Source organism: Acanthaster planci, linkage group LG10, assembly GCF_054643075.1.
Source record: "Acanthaster planci isolate LZ-2023a linkage group LG10, COTS_SCS, whole genome shotgun sequence".
Lineage (NCBI taxonomy): Eukaryota > Metazoa > Echinodermata > Asteroidea > Valvatida > Acanthasteridae > Acanthaster > Acanthaster planci.
This window is the reverse complement of record NC_141786.1, coordinates 991,453-1,011,173: the sequence shown is the minus strand read 5'-3', so window position 1 is coordinate 1,011,173 and position 19,721 is coordinate 991,453. Positions and strand designations below refer to the sequence as shown.

General features: G+C 40.4%; 1 protein-coding gene across 1 annotated transcript in view; it reads left to right on the top strand.

The window, feature by feature from the left end:
- The window catches only part of LOC110983548 (uncharacterized), a 56,885-nt gene that overhangs the window by 7,538 nt on the left and 29,626 nt on the right, over window positions 1-19,721 (top strand). The window contains exons 10-35 of the mRNA XM_087142443.1: window positions 239-352; window positions 1,956-2,069; window positions 2,362-2,475; window positions 4,002-4,115; window positions 4,412-4,525; window positions 6,277-6,450; window positions 7,020-7,109; window positions 7,626-7,871; window positions 8,513-8,686; window positions 9,155-9,244; window positions 9,827-10,072; window positions 10,402-10,515; window positions 10,829-10,942; window positions 11,176-11,289; window positions 11,529-11,639; window positions 11,773-11,886; window positions 12,369-12,479; window positions 12,630-12,743; window positions 13,215-13,328; window positions 13,439-13,552; window positions 13,701-13,814; window positions 14,385-14,507; window positions 14,670-14,783; window positions 14,969-15,022; window positions 15,273-15,371; window positions 15,777-16,010. Of these exons, the coding sequence (XP_086998569.1) occupies window positions 239-352; window positions 1,956-2,069; window positions 2,362-2,475; window positions 4,002-4,115; window positions 4,412-4,525; window positions 6,277-6,450; window positions 7,020-7,109; window positions 7,626-7,871; window positions 8,513-8,686; window positions 9,155-9,244; window positions 9,827-10,072; window positions 10,402-10,515; window positions 10,829-10,942; window positions 11,176-11,289; window positions 11,529-11,639; window positions 11,773-11,886; window positions 12,369-12,479; window positions 12,630-12,743; window positions 13,215-13,328; window positions 13,439-13,552; window positions 13,701-13,814; window positions 14,385-14,507; window positions 14,670-14,783; window positions 14,969-15,022; window positions 15,273-15,371; window positions 15,777-16,010 (3,348 nt within the window). The remainder of the gene's footprint in view (window positions 1-238; window positions 353-1,955; window positions 2,070-2,361; window positions 2,476-4,001; window positions 4,116-4,411; window positions 4,526-6,276; window positions 6,451-7,019; window positions 7,110-7,625; window positions 7,872-8,512; window positions 8,687-9,154; window positions 9,245-9,826; window positions 10,073-10,401; window positions 10,516-10,828; window positions 10,943-11,175; window positions 11,290-11,528; window positions 11,640-11,772; window positions 11,887-12,368; window positions 12,480-12,629; window positions 12,744-13,214; window positions 13,329-13,438; window positions 13,553-13,700; window positions 13,815-14,384; window positions 14,508-14,669; window positions 14,784-14,968; window positions 15,023-15,272; window positions 15,372-15,776; window positions 16,011-19,721) is intronic.

Sequence of the window (19,721 nt, the reverse complement as noted above, 5' to 3'; positions counted from 1 at the left end):
TTTTTGTACGATTTAGGCCAATTCCCAATCCTAAATTGAAAGACTTTGTGTGGAATTACAATGTGAGTTACATTGGAAGCCATGACGAATGATTTTACCAGCAACCTTTGCATGAACAGTGTCCTTCATGATTTTAAGTCCCCCCCCCAACTATTACGACTTCCATTACGACTTTAACTATTACCATTTCCTGAGGCCCTGTTATTCATATGAAACGTTCATGCATTGGTGTACTCAGATATTGACGAGTGTAGCGGTGATAAGTGTCAGAATGGCGCAACATGTGTAGGTGGTATCGCCGATTCTTCCTGCACGTGTGTTGGTGGTTTTACTGGACGTCACTGCGAAGATGGTGAGTGGAACTCTGTTATTCAAACCAAAACATCTTCCTACTCTTCTTCAAAAATTGCCACTAAACGTCTTTTGTCAATCCTAGATCACAACTGAAGAAGCATAACATTCTAATTTTTATGATAAAAATGTCAGCGTTTTAGTTTTTTTCCGAACGGATGAAAGATAATCCCAAGCATTCTCATCATATCAGCTAAACCAGTCACTCACGAGCACAAAAGGCACACTCTGCAGCTCCAAGTCTTGAAGACAAAAGGAGGAAGGACCGTCATACTATAGTACAAAACCTAAACCAACTTGTTCGTGCGTGTCACTCATTGGCCTTGTCAGCGGCCACCAGCGAGCGTCTAATTTTAAAGAGAAGTGGACACCCCCTTTTTTAAAACATTTTTTGTGAAGTGAAGCCCACGATTCCAGTGTCTGCAACTACCATGCATGTATATAGAGCTGTTTGCGTCTCACAGGCTTAACGTATTGCAGTGAGCCAGTTTTTGTACGCTGTAACGTCTTTTCACGATGAATTGCTTTCCAAAATGCCTATTGATAAACAAATGGCATGTTGGGAGTCAGTGTGAGGCACGTCACAGACGGTGTACAATTTGAAGAGACATAATAATACCAATTAGGTCAATCCGAATTTTTAACTCTAAAAGGCCTGGGGGCGGAATCCGCCCCCAGTATTTTTTCCAATACCGCCGCAGTGCGTACTTGCAGAGGTCGACCCTTTAAGAATTTTCAGAGGAACTCTTTGCAGTCATTTTGACACTATTTTTGCAAAATTCATACTTGCAGAACGCATTTTTCCTAGACGGTCAGCCAAACAAGTGTACTTGTTCACTTCGTAAGGAGGAATTATATGTTTGATTGAATTCAAACCTCACAATTGCAACGATAAAGAGTGTTTGTAGGTGCATGCAAAGTTTAAAAGAACTAAGCGTGGCACAGCGAAGTTCTTGGGGGATGGAAACCGATCCTGGTTGTGAGATGGGTCAAAGTAACCCGGCTCTTGGAGGGTTGATCACGATTTTTCTGAAGACAATTCAAGAATAAGTTTCTCCAGCGAGGTAACTTCCACAGTATATACTTATAATCATGTAGCTTAACAGATTGATATCACAATACAATGACACTGAAGCTCGCGATTATATGAATTACCCATTTAATCTGAGGCGGGTTACAGCATCTCAATGGTACAATCAAGGGGGATCTTATATTCATTAGAATCCCGGCTGACAATGCTACTTTGCAGCTGTGCGAGGTTCGAGTTTGGGCGGTTCCCGTTGAACAATGTTCCCCAGGTGTGCTATTACAAATGAGTCTAGCTTTGTTGTTTTTGCGACCAACGCTTTATTAATGCAGTAACAATGTTTTAGACTGAAGATGGAACCTTTATGAATATGACAAACAATCCCCGCCAGAATGGCGTCTGTCCAAACGAACTGGACGCTATATGCGCTCAATTTGTGCAAAGTTTTATCCATTTGTGGTCTAGCGAATGTCTTCTGTTCACCAAGTGGTGACAGCGTTTAAAATCTATTTTACTAAACACCATTGCCTAAATGATGAACCGTTGTGGGTTAAGATTTTTGTTTTGACGTAATCAGATTTTGACGAGTGTAGCAGTGATCCGTGTCAGAATGGAGCTACATGCGTAGACGGTGTCTTTGAATTTTCGTGCACGTGTGCAGCCGGGTTCACTGGACCTCTCTGCGAAGATGGTGAGTACAATCAATATTACCACAGATTAACAGTTAATGCTGAGTGTTCTGGAAGACATGTTAACGAGAAGGGCCTTTTGGGTCGATTGTTTTTTGTACGATTTAGGTCAATCCTAAATTGAAAGACTTTGTGTGGAATTACAATGTGAGTTACATTGGAAGCCATGACGAATGATTGTGCCAGCAACCTTTGCCTGAATAGTGTTCTTCATGATTTCAAGTCCCCCCAAACTATTTCAACTTCACTTCCTGAGGCCTCATTATTCATATGAAACATTTATGGTGTACTCAGATATTGACGAGTGTAGCGGTGATAAGTGTCAGAATGGCGCAACATGTGTAGGTGGTATCGCCGATTCTTCCTGCACGTGTGTTGGTGGTTTTACTGGACGTCACTGTGAAGATGGTGAGTGGAACTCTGTTATTCAAACCAAAACATCTTCCTACTCTTTCTTCAAAAATTGCCACTAAACGTCTTTTGTCAATCCTAGATCACAACTGAAGAAGCATAACATTCTAATTTTTATGATAAAAATGTCAGCGTTTTAGTTTTTTTCCGAACGGGTGAAAGATAATCCCAAGCATTCTCATCATATCAGCTAAACCAGCCACTCACGAACACAAAAGGCACACTCTGCAGCTCCAAGTCTTGAAGACAAAAGGAGGAAGGACCATCATACTATAGTACAAAACCTAAACCAACTTGTCTGTGCAGCCGCTAAGGCTGAACTTGCTTGCCACTAATTGGTCTTGTTCGGGGCCACCAGCGAGCGTCTAATTAAACAGAAGTGGACACCCCCTTTTTTAAAACATTTTTTGGCGAAGTGAAGCCCATGATTCCAGTGTCTGCAATCACCATGTATAGAGCTGTTTGCGTCTCACAGGCTTTACGTGCTGCGGTGAGCCAGTTTCTATACGCTATAAAGTCTTTTCACGATGAAATGCCTGTTGGTATTCAAAACAAATGGCATGTTCGGAGTTAGTGTGAGACACGGCACAGACGGTGTATAGACACGGCACAGACGGTGTATAGACACGGCACAGACAGTGTATATACACGGCACAGACGGTGTAATATTTTGAAGAGACATAATAATACCAATTAGGTAAAAACAAAGTTTTAACTCTAAAAGGCCCGGGGGCGGAATCCACCCCCAGTATTTTTTCCAATACCGCCGCAGTGCATATTTTCAGAGGTCGAGCCTTTCAGAATTTTCAGAGGAACTCTTTGCACTCATTTGCATGCGAAGTTTAAAAGAACTAAGCGTGGCACAGCGAAGTTCTGGGGGGATGGAAAGCTCTCCTGGCTGTGAGATGGGTTAAAGTAACCCGGCTCCTGGAGGGTTAATCACGATTTTTCTGAAGACAATTCAAGAATAGGTTTCTCCAGCGAGGTAACTTCCACAGTATGTACTTGTAATCATGTAGCTTAACAGATTCATATCACAATGCAATGACACTGAAGCTCGCGGTTATATGAATTACCCATTTAATCTGGGGCGAGTTACAGCATCTCAACGGTACAATCAAGGGGGATCTTATATTCATTGGAATCCCGGCTGACAATGCTACTTTGAAGCTGTGCGAGGTTCGAGTTTGGGCGGTCCCGTTGAACAATGTTCTCCAGGTGTGCTATTACGAATGAGTCTAGCTTCTTTGTTTTTGCGACCAACGCTTTATTAATGCAGTAACAATGTTTTAGACTGAAGATGGAACCTTTATGAATATGACAAACAATCCCCGCCAGAATGGCGTCCGTCCAAACGAACTGGACGGTATCAGCTCAATTTGTGCAAAGTTTTGTCCACTTGTGGTCTAGAGAATGTCTTCTGTTTACCAACGGGTGACAGCTTTTAAAATCTATTTTACTAAACATCATTGCATAAATGATGAACCGTCGTGGATTAAGATTTTTTGTTTTGACGTAATCAGATTTTGACGAGTGTAGCAGTGATCCGTGTCAGAATGGAGCTACATGCGTAGACGGTGTCTTTGAATTTTCGTGCACGTGTGCAGCCGGGTTCACTGGACCTCTCTGCGAAGATGGTGTGTACAATCAATATATTTCCACAGATTAACAGTTAATGCTGCGTGTTCTGGAAGACATGTTAACGAGAAGGGCCTTTTGGGTCGATTGTTTTTTGTACGATTGAGGTCAATCCTAAATTGAAAGACTTTGTGTGGAATTACAATATGAGTTACATTGGAAGCCATGACAAATGATTGTGCCAGCAACCTTTGCCTGAATGGTGTCCTTCATAATTTTAAGTCACCCCCCCAACTATTACGACTTCAATTCCTGAGGCCTCATTATTCATATGAAACATTTATGGTGTACTCAGATATTGACGAGTGTAGTGGTGATAAGTGTCAGAATGGCGCAACATGTGTAGGTGGTATCGCCGATTCTTCCTGCACGTGTGTTGGTGGTTTTACTGGACGTCACTGCGAAGATGGTGAGTGGAACTCCGTTATTTAAACCAAAACATCTTCATACTATTCTTCAAAAATTGTCACCAAACGTCTTTTGTCAATCCTAGATCAAAACTGAAGAAGCATAACATTCTAATTTTTATGATAAAAATGTCAGCGTTTTAGTTTTTTCCGAACGGGTGAAAGATAATCCCAAGCATTCTCATCATATCAGCTAAACCAGCCACTCACGAGCACAAAATGCACACTCTGCAGCTCCAAGTCTTGAAGACAAAAGGAGGAAGGACCATCATACTATAGTACAAAACCTAAACCAACTTGTCTGTGCAGCCGCTAAGGCTGAACTCGCTTGCCACTAATTGGTCTTGTTCGGGGCCACCAGCGAGCGAATAATTCAACAGAAGTGGAAAACCTTTTTTTTTAAAAACTTTTCTTGCGAAGTGAAGCCCATGATTCCAGTGTCTGCAACAAACATGTACAGAGCTGTTTGAGTCTCAAAGGCTTTACGTACTGCGGTGAGCCAGTTTCTATACGCTATAACGTCTTTTCACGATGAATTGCTTTCCAAAGTGCCTATTGGCAAGCAAATGGCATGTTGGGAGTCAGTGTGAGGCACGGCATAGACGGTGTATAGACACGGCACAGACGGTGCATAGACAAAATTCCTACGTGCAGAACGCATTTTTCCTGGACGGTCAGCCAAAGAAGTATACTTGTTTAGTTCGATGTCCAATGCACGCGTACTGGCGCACTTGTAGCTAGGAACTTCAAATGACCGTAAGAACGAAATTATATGTTTGACTGAATTCAAACCTCACAATTGCAACGATAAAGAGTGTTTGTAGGTGCATGCGAAGTTTAAAAGAACTAAGCGTGGCACAGCGAAGTTCTGGGGGATGGAAACCGATCCTGGCTGTGAGATGGGTCAAAGTAACCCGGCTCTTGGAGGGTTAATCACGATTTTTCTGAAGACAATTCAAGAATAGGTTTCTCCAGCAAGGTAACTTCCACAGTATGTACTTATAATCATGTAGCTTAACAGATTGATATCACAATGCAATGACACTGAAGCTCGCGGTTATATGAATTACCCATTTAATCTGGGGCGAGTTACAGCATCTCAACGGTACAACTCACAATTGTGTTTCTTTACTGCCGGTATTAACCACGAGAATTGTGTTATCTTAGGTCATTTTATATAAAAGGTAACGAAACATAGCAGTTGTTACTCTTAATTGGTCATCCAGTATGATAAAAAATCATTAAAAGTCGTGCAATGCAAATCCACTATCAGTTTTCGCTATTAAAGAATTCGTATGGATAACTTAGAAACGTAATTAATTTTGGATTTAATTTTTTGCTCTGCGTGACGTGTATTTCAACACTGTATACTTAGTGTATGCCCCCGAAGGCTTGTGAAAAAAAACCCACAAGCATACTCGGGTGGGACTCGAACCCATGACCTCCTGCTAACTAGTGCGAACGTCTTAACCACTCAACCACCGAGCTTGCCGGTGTCGACTGGCTGGTTCGAATCAGCAAGCACAGTATACCAACCAACCAATATACAGTGTTGAAATGCACGTCGGGCAGGACAAAAATCCAAAATTAATTTCTTCTCCCTGGCACAAATCCATCTGTGAAATAACTTAGAAATGTATTTTATGGTTGAAGAGGCTAGTGGCATGAAAAATTTTAAGTTTTGGAGCCTGCAGCGAATTTTTGGAGAACAATGTGTCAGCATTTTGTTTTGAGAATTAAATCTTTCTTGCAGACTCAAAAGGGGAGAGCGAAGTGAAAATTACGGGCATAAATCTAGTTCAGAGTTCAGCTGTTGGAGGTTTCACGGCATGGAAAGTTGCCTCAAAAGCAGTAGACGGTCGAGTTGATGACTCTAATTTTCTCGGTAAAGATGGATCAGAGTATGGTGGAAGCTGCACCATAACAGGTAAGCTGGATTGCTTGTATCTCCGCTCTCTTAGGCAGCCAGAGGTTGAGTGAAGTAGTGGACATGCCCCTAGCCTTAAATGCCTATGCCCCACGCGAGTATACCTGTGGTCAGTTTTAGACTAAGATCGAAAGGCTAAAGATCTTTCTCATTATATTTTGAGCGCTTAAATACCTGATGTCGTTATACAGATATCAAAACCAACATAGTCGTTGTGTCAAAAGGACTAATATCAATTACATGAATTGTCAAGATGTACTTTGCGTTGGGCAGATGTTAATTTTAAATACGGGTTTATGCCCTTACCCGACGTATGTAAACACTGTCCAAGAGCTTGCGAAAAAAATCACCAACTTATACTCGCGTGGGACTCGAACCCACAACCTCCCGCTTACTAGTGCACACGTGTACACTTATGTGCAGAACATACAAAATGATTTGAAGTATCCATATTTTGCACCACTAAGAATGGCGCTAAGGAGTAAACCTTGTCCCATTATCTTTTTAGAGTCGACCATGAATCATTCCTATATTGCGCTTCGATTCCCTATTGACTATTTGATATTCAGATTCCGAGAGCAATCCTTATTGGGGAACTGTCTTTGAAGAGGAAATCTGCATCAGCAGAGTCAGGATTTTAAATCGTGGAGATGGCTTCAGTAAGTAATGACTGACTTTACACAGGGGAATTGATAGTTATCATTTAGGACAGAGTTGATGTAGCTTTGTAACTGATGGCTTTCCCTGTGTGGCAAAGAATAAATAAGACACGGACATGTACAGCAACGCGGCATATCTCGGCTCCATCGCACACAGACTTTTTTGTATTTTGTGTAGAGTTAAATGCATGTGTAGGCCTGTATGGAGAACCATGGTTAGAGCCAGGGTTCTTAAAAAGTAACTTTAAAAGTCCATGGCTGAAGTACAGACGAACGTCGCTTTTAGTGGACGTCTATTTCATTGTTTCTATATATTACTTGGTCAACTGATGGTCCAATGCTGGTACTCCAAAAATACTCTGCATCAGTTCAATGCGTTTGCTACTCTTCTGCTAAAATTGGGTGTTGCCGATACATCTGTTTTGGAAGAGTCAGTATACTCCTGACATCCGACCGATTCTTGACCAAACTCTAAATGATACACATTGAAAAATATGTTTAACGTTTTACCCCTAGGTGAGAAGCTGACAGGTGCAGTGGTCCAGTTCGGTGTTAAACGAGTTCTAAAATTGGGAACAAACCCTACTTGTGGATCACCAGTGACCGCTGAACAAGCTGCAGTTCCTGGAGGGACGATTGAATTTGAATGCAGTGAACCAATCAGGGGAAGGTTTCTCATGATCGGTATCCCAGCCGACAATGCTACTTTACAATTGTGTGAAGTTCGAGTTTGGGCGATACCCATGGACCAGTGTCCTGCAGGTAAGACGAGTCAGTCATCCTTTATTTAGTGGTGCCAGGAAAACGATTACCTTTTGTGTTTTGATAATTCAAAGAAGCTTGCTCTGATCTTTGTAACGGCCGTCAGCAAGTGCGATGCCAGCCCTTACGCGATTTCTGTGTTACAAGAATCCATTACCGCAAGATCATCAGACTCACGCAGGCGCCTTACCCGTGCGACTTCACGCCGGCTAATCTTTATATATGTACCCAATTTGGTCACCGAGGATAATAATGCACTTGGCAACAGGATGGCTTAGCCGCTGTATTTGTCTGTCGCTAGCAGCAATCACACCAAATTGGCCTCCCTGCTGTGTTTTAATGCGTTGTGGTTTTTGTATTAAATTTTAATCGTTTTTCGGTCAAATCTGTTTATTATTTCCTTTTTTTATGAGCTTGTAGGTGACATCACTATTGACAAACTCTAATGACTTATATTAGCATTAAGAAGAGGAAAAAGCTTCGGAAGTAGATTTTCAGATTTTGTTTCATTGTACTAGGTAATGTAAAAAAAAATGGCAACATGGCTGAGTACTTGCTTTATTCATTTATTGATCTGAAATCCATTACTTTTGTTTTTACTACTGGGCCAGTTGACCTGATGATTTTTTTACTTTTTACAGAATTTACGGGTGAGACAGAATTAGATCTCAACGAAAATCCTGTAGGACAGTCCTCCGCCGTCGGAGCTGAAAGTGCTGAGGAAGCTGCCAAAAACGCTATAGATGGTCAATACGATAATACGAAGCTTCTCGGTGTAGGAGGAGAAATGTATGGCGGAAGCTGCACAATAACAAGTAAGCTTATTTCATGTCACGTTCTTGCAGTATGTCGAATTTAAAGAGACCTTGTAAATTCAAAATACCAAATCATTCACCACAAATTAACACAAGGGTACCTCTGATTTGTGCTCAGTTAAATATTAAAACAAGCAAAAATGATAAATCTAAATGTTATCCCTGTCAGAAATATAAGTTAATGCAGTTTCTCTCCAACTGTCTTTTCAGAAGATGAAAACAGGTTTCTTCCGAAATGGAGTCCGAGTTCACTCACTGATTTTACATACTAAGCCCTTATAGCATAGACAATTGGACTTTTGGAGGAATTGGAAGTATAATAGTGTTGGAAGTATGGGTGTATGTAGTTCAAGGAGAAACGGACAGCTTTAATGAGATCATTTAAAGTCTCACAGTTTTACGACGTGTTTATTCAGAAATACAAACTTAAAGATACTAAACTTTCTGACTGCTTGTTTTGGTATTCAGAACCAGAGGAGAACCCCTATTGGGGAATGCGTTTTTTCAAGGAATACTGCATCAGTAAGATCAGGATTTTGAATCGTGGAGACGGATTCAGTAAGTTATTCCAGGCATAGTTGATGTGACTTGATGGCCAGAGGCGGACCCTTCATTTAAACTTATGCTGCTTTTGCTTGATGTACTGTAATTGTTATGTTTGAAAAGAGCGCAATTTAAAAAAAAACTTCTCACGTTTTATTTCCAAAGTACATTTAAGTAAAATGTTTATGATTAGTTCCAAGTTAACTGCCGAATTAAAGGTTTTTTCATTAGACAACTTTTTAAATAGTAGGTTGTTGACAAAATTTTCATGTCAAATATAAAAATTCATCATTTAACATTGGTGGTTCGAGAAGTTCTTCTGCATCTGCTTTGTAATCGGGGAACGTTCCCTATGGAGAGAAATGAATACTGGTTTAGTTAATATTCATACCAGAATGCTGTAACAGCACTTGTACATTTCTTTACAAAGCTTGAATTTTATAACCGTTCCGAATGATTTAAAAGTCCATATCACTGGGCAGCTTGTGTCAATCTGCAAAAACCTGTAGGTGAAACCCAACTCATGGCTGAACATTGGCAAAGCCTCTTTATTTCACCTTCTTTTGGAGCAAGGTTTCTGACTTTTTCCCCCCGTAGGTGAAAGATTGACAGGTGCAGTGGTGAGGATTGGTTCTGAAAGGACCACTGACTTGAATAAAAACACCGCATGTGGATCGCCAGTGACGGCTGAACAAGCCCCAGTACCAGGAGGAACGATTGAGGTTGAGTGTAGCCACCCAATCAAGGGGGATCTAATATTCATTGGAATCCCGGCTGACAATGCTACTTTGCAGCTGTGCGAGGTTCGAGTTTGGGCGGTTCCCGTCGAACAATGTTCTCCAGGTGTGCTTTTATAAATAAGTCTTACCTTACTCTTTGTGCAGCCAACAATTAATTAATCTAATTGTTGTGCCTATTACTGGAAAAGAGAGTTTTATTTTCCTGCTTTGAAACCTGTATGAGTGTAACTACAATCTTACTGAAGCGGCGAATGTCCCAGTGGCAAATGTCCAAGCGAACATGACGCTTTCAGCTTTAAATAATACAAATACAATCCTCTACAGCGACACCTGCCAGCTTTTTCGTGTTTAGTTTTCCCCAGCAGAATTTCCTTAGAATCTTAACTGGAAAAAAGTTTTTTCAGTAAGATTTTTGTTCTGGTGTTTTTTAAGATTTCGACGAGTGTAGCAGTGATCCGTGTCAGAATGGAGCTAAATGCGTGGACGGTGTCTTTGAATTTTTGTGCACGTGTGCAGCCGGTTTCACTGGACCTCTCTGTGAAGATGGTAAGTAAAATCTGTAACAATGCCAACAGTTAACTCTGTGTTGTCTTTGGAAAAACCAAAAAGCTTTTTTAATCCTGCTCCAGTGATTCGTTTCCTCTAAATCTTTCTTTCCCGAATTGTGGGATGACTTTTCCTCCAAGTTTAAGCTAAACAGCTTGCACTTAGAAAGGAGCAGCCATTTATGAGTTTGACAGGACTCTTTGCCTGATTAGTGCATTTATTCTGAACAGTTTAAGCTGTAAGTTTGCCCTCGTGTGTCACATTTTCTGAAGCCCCATTATTCCAGTGCTACGCTTTTGCATCGTGTACTCAGATTTAGACGAGTGTAGCAGTGATCCATGTCAGAATGGTGCTACATGTGTGGATGGTATCAATGAATTTTCCTGCATGTGTGCTGCTGGTTTCCTTGGATCTCTCTGTAAAGATGGTGAGTGGAATTTATTTTTAATCCAGAGGATTAAAGTGAAATCTGAAATTGAATTAAGCCTCTTTTATTCAAATTGCCCAATTCTCCACATCAACAGTTTTTTCGAATGGTGTCCTCGTTAGGGTGTCGACAGCTTTCACTCTGGGGTAATCTACCAAAATTTGATGCGTTCATCCAAATTTGTCAATGGCCAATTTTCATCAGTGTTCTGTGTCTGCCTTGGGTGTCCTCAGATATTGACGAATGTAGCAGTGATCCGTGTCAGAAGGGTGCTACATGCGTGGATGGTATCAATGAATTTTCTTGCGCATGTGCTGCTGGTTTCACTGGACCTCTCTGTGCAGATGGTAAGTCGAATTTACAGTTATTCCACTAAGTGTAAGTGATTTCTGGGGTGTTTCATATGTCAGATTGTCCTTTATTTCTGTTTCTTGATATTCTTTCCTCAATCCTTGTTACTACATTTCATTTGTCCATCAGAAAGTCAACCATACTCTTAGTGTTGTGGTAGTTTTAACTTTTATTGATCCTGCACTGAAAAATCTGATATCAAGTTATCACACTGATTTTTGGTCTTTTCCGACAGATTTGAACGAGTGCGACAGCAATCCTTGCAGGAATGGTGTCTGTATTGAAGGTGTGAACAGTTTCACTTGTGAATGCTCCCCAGGTTACGAGGGTGCCAACTGCGAAACAAGTAAGTCGCCCCTTCATTCCAGAGCCATTTTATCACCATGATTATTTGTAGTTGTAACACTTTTGCTTGGCCTTATACCTTCAACGGACACTATTTATGAGACATACATTTTACACGTATTCCTCTCCTTTAGATATTGACGAGTGTGTCAGTAATCCATGCCAGAATGGTGCTACTTGCGTTGATGGTATCAATGAGGTTTCTTGCACTTGCGCTGAAGGCTTTACTGGATCTGTCTGCCAAACAGGTACAAACGCAGGTCCAATATATACGTACAACCCCTCATCTAAACACGATCCACCGTGGAATATTCGATTTTTGATCTTTAAGTTTCACTGTGCAAACGTTGCTCTAACAAACAATAAAGCAAAATCATGCCTCGATATTTACTGCTAGCTTGTGATAGGAGTGATTGAAGAGATATCATAACAAAGGGGTTGCAAATTGTTGAAAAAATTGTAAGAAATGTGTGATTTCTAAACAGGTTTTGACTTCCTAACTCCAAAGGTATTTATCAAAGCGAATAGATACGTCCGTCAGAAGTTGATTAATAAATACATCTATGCCTTGGATGTTTCTTGGACGCTGAGAGTACCCTCGCCTGCGACTTGGGCATCAGTCACGTCCATTCGTACCAGCCAAGACCGTACTTACTCTCTTTAAATTGATTGTGTACAGGAGAAGTGGATGTCCAGGTATGATTCCAGGATAACGATGACTTTTTTACAGATCTAAAGGAGTGCGACAGCAATCTTTGTCAGAATGGTGTCTGTATAGAGGGTGTCGGCAGTTTCACTTGTGAATGTTCTCCTGGATACGAGGGTGCAACCTGCCAAACAAGTAAGTCGCTCCTTCAACCTTTAGTTGTATTTTTCACTATCTTTGTCACACCTCCTTTGCATATCTTGATGTTTTTAATTTCCCAGTTAAGGATACATTCTTATGGGCTGTTTTCTTAGAATGCATTTTGCTTGTATTTCTGTTCTTCAGATATTGACGAATGTGTCAGTAATCCATGCCAGAATGGGGCCACATGCGTTGATGGTATCAACGAGGTTTCATGCACGTGCGTTGAAGGCTTCACTGGATCTGTCTGCGAAACAGGTATAAATCAACCAATTCTTGTGTGCTGTTTGTTTTATGTCTATTCACCTCTGTCATTCTTTAGTTCAATGCAAACTCTTACAGGCCCGCGATGGAATATTCTACATTGTTTGTTCGAGTTCATGCGTGAATAGTGTCGACGAGGTTTCATTTAGATTTGCCGCTAGAACTGTCGGCAATATTGGTAAGCACTTCTACCTTACCCCGATATTTGTTTTAATGGTAAGCTAAATGTTGTCCTGTACAGGAAAACTGAATATCCAGTAGGGCAAGCAGAACAAATAAATATTTAAAGCCTTTTTTTCGACAAACATCAAGTAGTGCAACAGTAGTCTTTAATAGAATGGTGTCCGTGTAGAAGGTGTCGACTTGCAGTTTTAAAGAGTAAAATTGCCCTCGGCTATTTAGGACCAAAAATGAGATTTTTCAATGCCTCAATTTTAAGTGCCACGCGTCTTTTTTTTCCCCTAGATGTCGATGAATGTGGCAGCAATCCATGCAGGAATGGAGGCACGTGCATAGATGGTGTCAACAAGGTTTCGTGTTCTTGTGCTGCTGGATTTACGGGAGTTGCCTGTGAAATTGGTAACTACTTTCATGCTTTATCGGAACTGGCTTTTATTACTTTGCTTACAGGAGAATTGAATACACAGGTATGGCTCTCGCGATAAATGACTTATTATCGGTCTGTTTAGCAGATGTCAAGGGGTGTGATGACACTTCTTGTCAGAATGGTGTCTGCATGGAGGCTGCTGACGGTTTCACTTGTAAATGCTCTCCTGGATACGAAGGTGCTAACTGCGAAACTAGTAAGTTGCTTTATTTAGTAACCATGTTAGCCTCTTCGTCAGAGTACCCCTATTTTTCAAAAGTTGTTCCTTCAAGGGACCGATTCAGGAGGCCATTTTATGGGTTTTTCGCGGGAACAAATAATTTTTTTTTTGTTCTTTTCTTTAGATATTGACGAATGTATTAGTAATCCATGCCAGAATGGGGCCACTTGCATTGATGGTATCAACCAGGTTTCGTGCACATGCGTTGAAGGCTTCAATGGATCTGTCTGTGAAACAAGTACGATCCCACCATTCCCAGTGTTGTGTCACTTCATCTCATTATCTAGGTCACTTTTCTGTAAGAAGTAAGCAAATCTCTGTCGGGTAGCCATGGGACATGTAACAATTGCTAGTTGAATCTTTTTTCAAAAACGAAACTTCATATTCCTGTCCCAAACAAAGGGAAGAAAGAAAAAACGAAGCTAACGTAACAGTGAAGTATCTGGTGCTGTACGTATACTTCGACGCTCAACGCTCGCTCCGTCAGAGCTTGAACATGTGATTTCAAACGCTACTTCAAAACGGCTGGAACCAGCAAAACCAAAGTTTAAGCCGAATCGACTCGTTTCGAAAACGCTCACCTGCATGTGGAGTATATGTGTGCAGTGGGCTTGGTTTAAACTGAAGTGATGTCACACTTACGAACCGGATAGTAACATTGTGCATGAGTGTTAACAATATTACACAGGCGATAACTGGCTTATTTTATCTTCAGTGTCCCTCGGAATTATGAATATATATAATTTTTAAGACTGGCTTATCACATGGACATAAATTCTAAAATTCATCTTTCGCACCCTGTTTGCAGTTGCATCAAAGACCAATGGATGCACCCTTAATCCATGCGAAAATGGTGTGTGCATTAGCCAAGGTATGGATGGTTCCAAGTGTGCATGTTCTCCAGGTTACGAGGGCGCCAACTGTGAAATAAGTAAGTAAGTTCGTTTGTGATACATCTAGCTGAAGCTTTTTCCTCTTACACAAAAAGAAAGTTTTACAAAAAATATGATAAGCCATATTTCTTTGTATTTTTCTAGTTACAGTAAATGGCACATCCATTGGGCAACCCTTTTTTCAATTTTGCATTTCCCAGATATAGATGAGTGTTCCAGCAATCCATGCCAGAATGATGCTGAGTGTGTGGACGGTATCAACAAGGTGTCATGCATCTGTGCACCGGGGTTTTGTGGACAGCTTTGCCAAAATGGTGAGTTTATTTGTGTATATGTTTTGACAGGAAAAGGGTACACCTACAGAGAAGGGGCTGAAAGGAACTGGAAAGTGATATTGGCATATAGAAATGTAAGTCAAGTCTGTTTCCTTGCAAGATATACAACTCACCACGATGATGATATGGTGACGTAATAATATTGATGTTTCTAATCACAACAGAACAAGGCCAGGGACCCTCTGAAAACTTGCCTCAGCCGCCCATATTCCCCGCAGGTATGATAGTTAAGTCAGTTTGGAATACAATTATGTACAAACTACATATACGTGTTTGAGACTGTCAAGAATGTCATTATTTTCCCGCGCTTTTGTTGTGCTTGTTTCTGGGTGCTAGTTTTATTGTACTAACCGAGAATGCCCGAGAGTCCAACAGGTTGGCTCAAAAGAGAAACTGTTATATCTAACAAAGTTAAAGATTCATACACCCTTTAATTTCTGTGTCAATCATAAACACTTTTTCCCTCAGGTGCAGGGAATGTTATACAAACATCCTACATGCAAGTGAACCTTGTCACTGAGTACTGCGTCAAGAAAGTCATCGTTCACAAACGTGCAAACTGCACCAGTAAGTAAAAATTTTAATTTTAGGCTCATGTAAAATTATACTGGTTAAATATTCACCAAAAACACATACAAAATTAACACGCTTCTTCCGGGGGTTATAGGAGGACAAACTCAAGGGAAACATATCTGGGGGATTATAGTTGGCATTTATATTTAATTGTCTAAAAAGAGTAAGATGGTGAATTACATTTTCATATCAAGACTTTATGTGCATCTTTTGACAGGACTTCTTGCAACAAAGTAATTTTTAGGAGGTTACATTAGTACAAATGGCTATTACTGTCTGAGATTGTGCTACTGATTGTCGAGTGCTTCATAAGCACATATGTTGCAAATGAAATCATGGGCCAGAATCTTGGCTATAGCGTAACATTCTTATGTCAATTAAACTCTCTTTCAACGATAGGTGAGCATCTGACCGGTGCTGTAGTCCGTGGTGGGACCAGCTCTACCAGTCTGAACAATGGTGTTTGTGGCACTCCCCTGACCGCCCGGCAAGCTGAAGTTCCCAGATCTACCGTAGACTTCATCTGTGACCCTCCCATGACGGCCAAGTTTGTCACTGTAGACATTCCACTGTTGAGAGTCAGTCAGAAACCGCCATGTGAAGTGACAATTGAGCAGGCAACGCCTGGACCTTGCTAGAATTCAATCAGCTAACGATAGTTCAACAGGAGCGCTATAATGATCATGATAATGATAATGATCAATTAAGAATAAATCACATACATTGGTTCCTAATGCATGTATTGAATTTTTCATTTTTATTTTCCGAATTTGTTTTCATTTGGCAAGCTGATTATAATGTTTAGGTTCATAACATTGAGAATGCCAGCTTATATATACGTTTTAATAATTCTTCAATTGAAGTAAATTTTTGTTCAAAATAGATATTGCTCTGAGGTCACACAAGCAACGAAAAGTAGTGGAAAATATACCTATTTTGGCTGTTGCAATAAATATGCAGATTGTCTCATCATTAAATGAAACTGAACAAAAAGATAGGAGTCCGCGACAGTGACAATTTATTGTACCCGACGAAAGGACAACGGACAAATGCTCTATTTAGTAAATGCAGGTAGGACGCCATATTAGCAACATGATGTGAACATTATAAACCGATTTTGGAAATGATGACAAATTATTTTTTTGCGAAAGAAATTGTTTTGGGGGAAGGCTCAAGTCATCCTAGTTTTCAACTCATTCGGGTCTTCCAAAGAATGGGTTTTAGTCGAATCGAGTCATTCGCTCTCAGTGACTTGAGTCGACTCGCTGAAAATAGTGACTGTGTCGATTCATTGACTCATTTCAACTCTGAAGTCTAAAATTGGAGCGTGTGCCGATAAGGGACCTAATTGGTTGAGGGGTTAATTGGTGGTGGGGCGCACTGTCGATTTTAATGTTGGTTTGAATATCTCACAGCGTGTGTAGTGAACGCTAGATGTTCTCGGTAATTCATGTTTTCCCATAATACTCTCTTTCTCTGACTCACAATATGAGGAATAAACGCCACTTAAGACTACGCAAGGTGTTACAGAGAGGGCCAGATGATTTGTGCCCTTTAGCAAGGCGTCTTTTTTTTACAATGCACGAAGCTAGCAAGTCGAGAGGGTCTTAACAGATAGAAGAGTGCTAATATCTACCTATTCGATTGGTAAAGGGCAAATAAAATCATATTTTGCATGTTTTTTGCATGTGATTTTCTCTTTATTCGATATTCCAGAAAGTAATGCTGTTAAGGATTACGTGTTTACATTTTCTTTGGTGCAGTGGACATATCTTATTTTTAGTAAATAAATAAGTTTAGAATTATTGTCACAGACTTCCATATTGTTTTCAATTTTGTTGTTTTATGTCATCTTGTCTTTCTGCTTGTATATATTTTTCTTCTTGAATTATATATTGTTTCGATGTTATGACGCCACCGTTGAGACTACCAAATACTTCAGATCTATTTCACCATTCAAAAGTCTAATATGCGGCCTGTTTTCATCATTGTTAGAGTTTCTTAAATAAGGTTAAACGCGTCAGGTTTTGATCAAAATTTCCCTTTAAAAAGTCATTTTTCGGTCGATTCTGTGCTACTTCTAAACGCAACTGCTTATGAGTGCCAAATTACCCAATGATCGGAGACTAATTTGAAGACCTTGAATTACATGATAAAAAATCTAAAAAAGAAGTAATAAAACATTATAGAATTACAAAATTGAAAGAGAACTATTTTGTTGAAATGACCCCCATTCACTGCTTCCTTCTCCGCTGAGCAGCGGTACAAGAGAGGTGATCTTATCCTGACGCACTACCATCCTCCTTTACACAAAGTGACCAATACATAGCTCAGAATAAACCGGTACAAAGGAAATTAGATCCTATACCCGTGACTCATTCTCAAGTCGGATTGATTATGCACCTGTTTTGCATGGCCACATTTGTTTTGCATGTTTGGTACTATAAGTCGATTGGTGCATGAGCTACGGGGGTTTGCAGGTTTTTCAATTTACCAGTCAGTCTTGAATTAGGTTGGAACTTAAGATGGCCCTCGTTTTGGACTGCGCTTGGAAGATCCCTAATTTCCCCAATAGAATGAAATATTCAAAGACAAGAACAACAGCAAAAAGCCAAACAAACATAAGCACTGACAAAGTGTCCGCTAATTAACGTGCAAGATGGTGTCTCATGATAATCCTTGTAGGGAAACTCTCTCAACTGGAGAAGATCGGAGCTAGTGCATGTACTCTAAAGCCACTCACATGAAGCTGAAGAACGTCGTACGCCTGTAGTGGTATGGGCGTTTGCAGCGTCCTAACTGTATCCTGCCGGACCTGCAGGGCACAAGTGGTGACACAGTCTACTCATCTGGAATAGTTTCTAGATTCCTGGCAAATGATAGAGTGGTTGAGTCGCTCTGCTGTTATTTCTTTACTGGTGTTTTAGCCAGCAGATGATACACTTTGTCTCCAACGATAACATTATCTTCAGGGGGAGGGGCTGACTTATCCTGAGGAAATTCGTCTCAACTGGGTGAAGTTTGCTTCTACTTCAGTGATGACCAATTCTGAAAATCCTCACCTGTTATTATGCTCATTTATTAACCTTAAACCCTTATCAAGGGTATTTACTGTGCTTCCTGTTTTTGCGATATTGCAAATTTTTACTTTTCACATTTATGTTCAAGATAATTCAGTACCAGTGAGGAAAAACAGACAGCTTTTGTCGGCAAACGACGTGCTACGGCTGCGTGGTCACGGGATCTGCTAGCTTACATGTCTGAAATATGTCTAAATCTTTTCCCCGCAAAGATACCATCAGCTGATTGATGACAGCTTCAAGGTGTCGAGAAAATAGCCCCTTTCCTCTCAAGAGGCAGATATAAATCCAATACCCTTGGTATAATATATGTTAACCATCTGATGACCTGTGTTTTAAATAAATGCTAACTTAATAGGGACATAGTATGCCAGATATCTAACTGCAAAAAAAAAAAATCTCCTAATCAGTCTTATTCTCTCTCAATAAAAAAATCCTGCTCAGATTCAGTAGATTTCTCATTTTCTATTTTACACATCATGTCATGCACCTGGAGGAAAAATGGCCCATGTTAGGTATTTTACTGGGCAGGAACCCTCACACTGGTGTTTTTCAAGCTTGTATCGCTACTCATCTATTTCATAAACCTAAGGGAGGATTTTTTGAGCAGGACCCCAAAAGGTCAACGATCTGCACCGATAATTTTCCTTACTATATAATTAGATGAGGTGACTATATAACTTTCTTCCTGATTGGCGACCAAGACGGAGGCGAAAAGCTGTTAGGTTGTGACTCAGTGAATTAAAGCTGATGAACTAACCTGACGGCAACTCAAAACAGAAAATCTGAACTGAACTGCATAAAGATGTCATTGAAATGAATTAATAAGATTCTAAAATCCAGAGAAAGCTGGATGATCTTGCTATAAGCACATTTATGATGCAAAACGGATCAATCTTGAAAGAGGAGATAATCAGCAAGGCAGTTGTGATCCCGACTTTGCAAATCTCTTTAGGCTTTGCTAACCACAGGATTGTGGACTAGTGGGACCACAAACAATACATATATGCCTACGCTTCCAATGACCATCAACAGAACCAACAATAACCTTCAGAGGGAGACTTCAAGTCTGATTATCATAAGCGGTTGCCTGATCGAGTACAAAAAGATGGCCCATCACCAGACGTACTGCCTTGTAACAGCATGGATTTGGGAGTCTGATTACAGACAAAGATATTCTGTTTTGAGAGATCTGAAAATAAACCACGTTTATTTTATCTTGTTTGGGCGGTAAGTTTGCAGAAATGCCACTGTTTGTATGGTT